General features: G+C 45.4%; 1 protein-coding gene across 1 annotated transcript; it reads right to left on the bottom strand.

The window, feature by feature from the left end:
• Positions 1-2,540: 2,540 nt before the first annotated feature.
• Positions 2,541-2,918, bottom strand: LOC132601347 (uncharacterized). The gene has a single exon (XM_060314444.1). It carries the CDS (start codon positions 2,916-2,918, stop codon positions 2,541-2,543), a length of 378 nt encoding a protein of 125 aa, XP_060170427.1.
• Positions 2,919-3,185: the final 267 nt, after the last annotated feature.

The raw sequence follows: 3,185 nt of genomic DNA, 5'->3' as shown, positions 1-3,185 counted from the left end.
ACCTACAAGACGGGCTTTGTGCCTCTCAAAAGAACCATTAGATTTTTCTTTATGAGCAAAAGTCCACATAGACCGAATTACATTAACATCAAATGGACGGGGCACCAACTCCCACGACTTGTTTTTAATAAGAGCATCATATTCGGCATCCATAGCCTTTTTCCAATTCGGGTCACGAAGGGCCGACACTGGGTTACGGGGCAGTGGAGATTTAGAGACCGTGGAAAGAAGACTGAAGTTCTTTTTGGGCTTAAAGATCCCATTTTGGCTGCGGGTAATAGCAGGCCGAGGAGGTGAGGGAATCTGCGGAGTTGGTATGGGAAGAGTTGGAGGAGATGGGCTGCTAGGGAAATGGGTAGAGGCCTGGAACGGGGTTGGGGCAGACGGCCCAGCAGGTGAAACGGGAGGGGTGGAGGCTGGCAGCCCAGCTGGAGGAATATGGACGCTAGTAGAGGGTGGCGTCACTTGGCTTGTGCTGACAGGAGGAAGGGTGGACACAGAACAGGGCGCGGTTTGGGCAGGTGGGGAAGTGGGCTCAATGTGTGATTTGTGAGCAGTAGAAAGATAATGGATGACCGAGGGGGGTAGTTCATCATCGAAGAAACTATATGTGTTATTTTGGGGAGTATGCAACTTTGCAAACGGGAATTGTGTTTCATCAAAAATCACATGACGGCTTATGATGATTTTCCGAGAAGATAAGTCATAGCATTTATATCCCCGGTGATTAGACGGGTATCCCAAAAAAACACAAGGAGTTGAGCGGGCTTGGAGTTTGTTTATGGTAGTTGAAGGAAATAGAGGATAACATAAACACCCAAAAACCCGAAGATGTAAATAGGTCGGGTCCTTTTGATAAAGAATCCGAAGAGGGGATTGATAGTTCAATAGCTTATGAGGAAGAATATTGAGAAGGTAAGTTTCCATTTACAAAGCATGATGCCAAAATGAGGGAGGCAACGAAGCATGTGCAAGTAAAGTGCGAACGACATTGTTAATCGTACGAATTTTTCTTTCGGCTTTTCCATTTTGCGGAGAAGTATGAGGGAAAGACAAACGGAAAGAAAGCCCATGCTTTTTACAAAAATCCCAGAAAGGCCTATTATCAAATTCCCTACCATTATCACATTGTATGTTCTTTATTTCCCGTTCAAATTGAGTTCGGATGAAAGTTCTAAAATTTAAGATGGTGGAATAAGCATCAGATTTATTAGATAACGGAAAAGTCCATAAAAAATTAGAAAAATCATCCAACAACAAGATATAATATCTATGACCAGAAGAACTCAAAACAGGCAATGTCCAAAGATCAGTATGAACGATATCAAATGGCATAATAGTAGTAGAATTTGAAGATCAGGCAATTTAATATGTTTCCCAAGGGGACATGAATGACAAATACTAGAATCTCCAGATTTATTACAGTCAATAATTTTATTCTTCCTAAGAAAACTCAAAATATTAGCGCCCGGGTGACCCAAACGTTCATGCCATAAGGAAGGAGCTAAAGCAGCAAAAGTAGAATGAGACGAGACATTTGGCGTAGTGATGGGATAGAGCGCGCCCCGACTGTCACATCTCATTAGACGCATTCCCGTCTGAAAATCCTTCACAGAAAACCCAAACGGATCAAATTCAATGGAAACATAGTTATCAGTTGTAAACTTTCTAACTGACACTAAATTTTTGATAAGGTGAGGGGCATGGAGAACATTTTTAAGGGCTAAGGGAGGATGCGGAGACTTTAATTGTGTATGACCATAACCACGAATTGGAATAGATTGACCATTACCAACAGTTATACCACGGTTATTGCTCAAATTAAAATAAGACGTGAGATTACCTTGCCCGGATGTCATATGAGAAGTGGCACCGGTGTCCATGTACCAGTTTGGATCCGGAGGAGTAATGCCGAGGGTGTGCATCGCCGCCTCTATATCAGTTGGGGTCAGACCAGTAGCCGAGTAGGCTTGCTGCGGTCGAGGTCCAAGAATCCCAGGTTGCTGGTGTTGGCCTTGTCGGAAATGAGGCCTGGCCCATGGACCAGCGGGAAATGGGCACGGTGGAACTGCCCACTGCATCCATGGCCAAGGCCACTGCTGCGAAGACAGCCACTGATTCTGGGCTTGCTGTTGGCAACCGTTCCACCTGTTGGTGCCGCCGCCTTTGCCCCCACCACTGGAGCTACTACCAGAACTGCCATTGCCGCCGCCACGACCACCGGACGAAGAACGCTGCTTCCTAGAATTGTTTCGGTGTTGGTGCCATTTCCCACCATAATTATTACGGTGGTTAGAATGTTGATCAACATTCTCGTGAGAATCATCCAAGTCACGGGCCACCATGGCAGAATCGGTGGTCTGAGTCGCCTTCTTCAGTCCCGCTTCTTCAAGAACGAGCATTGAGCGGGCTTGATAAAATTGAGGCAGAGGGTCACTTTGACGAATTAGTGTGGCCACCCCATTGTATGACTCGGTAAGGCCCGAAACCAGTTGGAGAACCAGCCGGCTATTGTCCACCGGAGAGCCGACGCTCTTAAGTTAATCCGACAACGACTTGAGATGTTGACAGTAAGCAGAGACATTTGGGAAATTCTCCATTTGTGTGTGAGTGAAATCATACTCAAGTGTAACGGCACGGGAGTGTTTGTTATCTTGGAATATATCACGCAACCTATTCCAAGCCTCCATTGCCGTGGTGTCGGGTTCAAGAATGATGTGTAACAGATCATGTGAGATAGTGGCGTAGATCCACTGAAGAACTGTTGCATTGAGAGTGGACCACAGTTCCTTCTCCTCGTCGGTCTTAGGCATTTTCTCCTTTCCCGAAGCCGGAGGAATAATATGATCAAGGACTTTATGGGATCTTGCGTGAATTTTGAAGAGCTCCGCCCATGTCGCATATTGAACGTTCTCCATCTCAAGAGTGATGGGAACAAGATTCTTGATGTTTGACAGGGTGGAAAGAGGACTTTGAGTCACCCATGGAGATGGAGAATGTGGAGAAGAAGATGAAAGAATGGAGCAAGAAGAGGGGCGGCTAGGGTGTGGAAGAGGTAGGATCTTTTGCTAGAAATCTGATACCATGAAAGAAGTTATTTTCCCTGCCATTCACAACAATCTTACCAATGATATATACAAGCTAAGCTACATAAGGTAAGGCTCTAAACTAGGACCTAATTACTT

The sequence above is a fragment of the Lycium barbarum genome, chromosome 7 (genome assembly GCF_019175385.1).
Source record: "Lycium barbarum isolate Lr01 chromosome 7, ASM1917538v2, whole genome shotgun sequence".
NCBI lineage: Eukaryota > Viridiplantae > Streptophyta > Magnoliopsida > Solanales > Solanaceae > Lycium > Lycium barbarum.
Note: the sequence above shows the minus strand (reverse complement) of the source record. Positions and strands in the feature narration are given on the sequence as shown.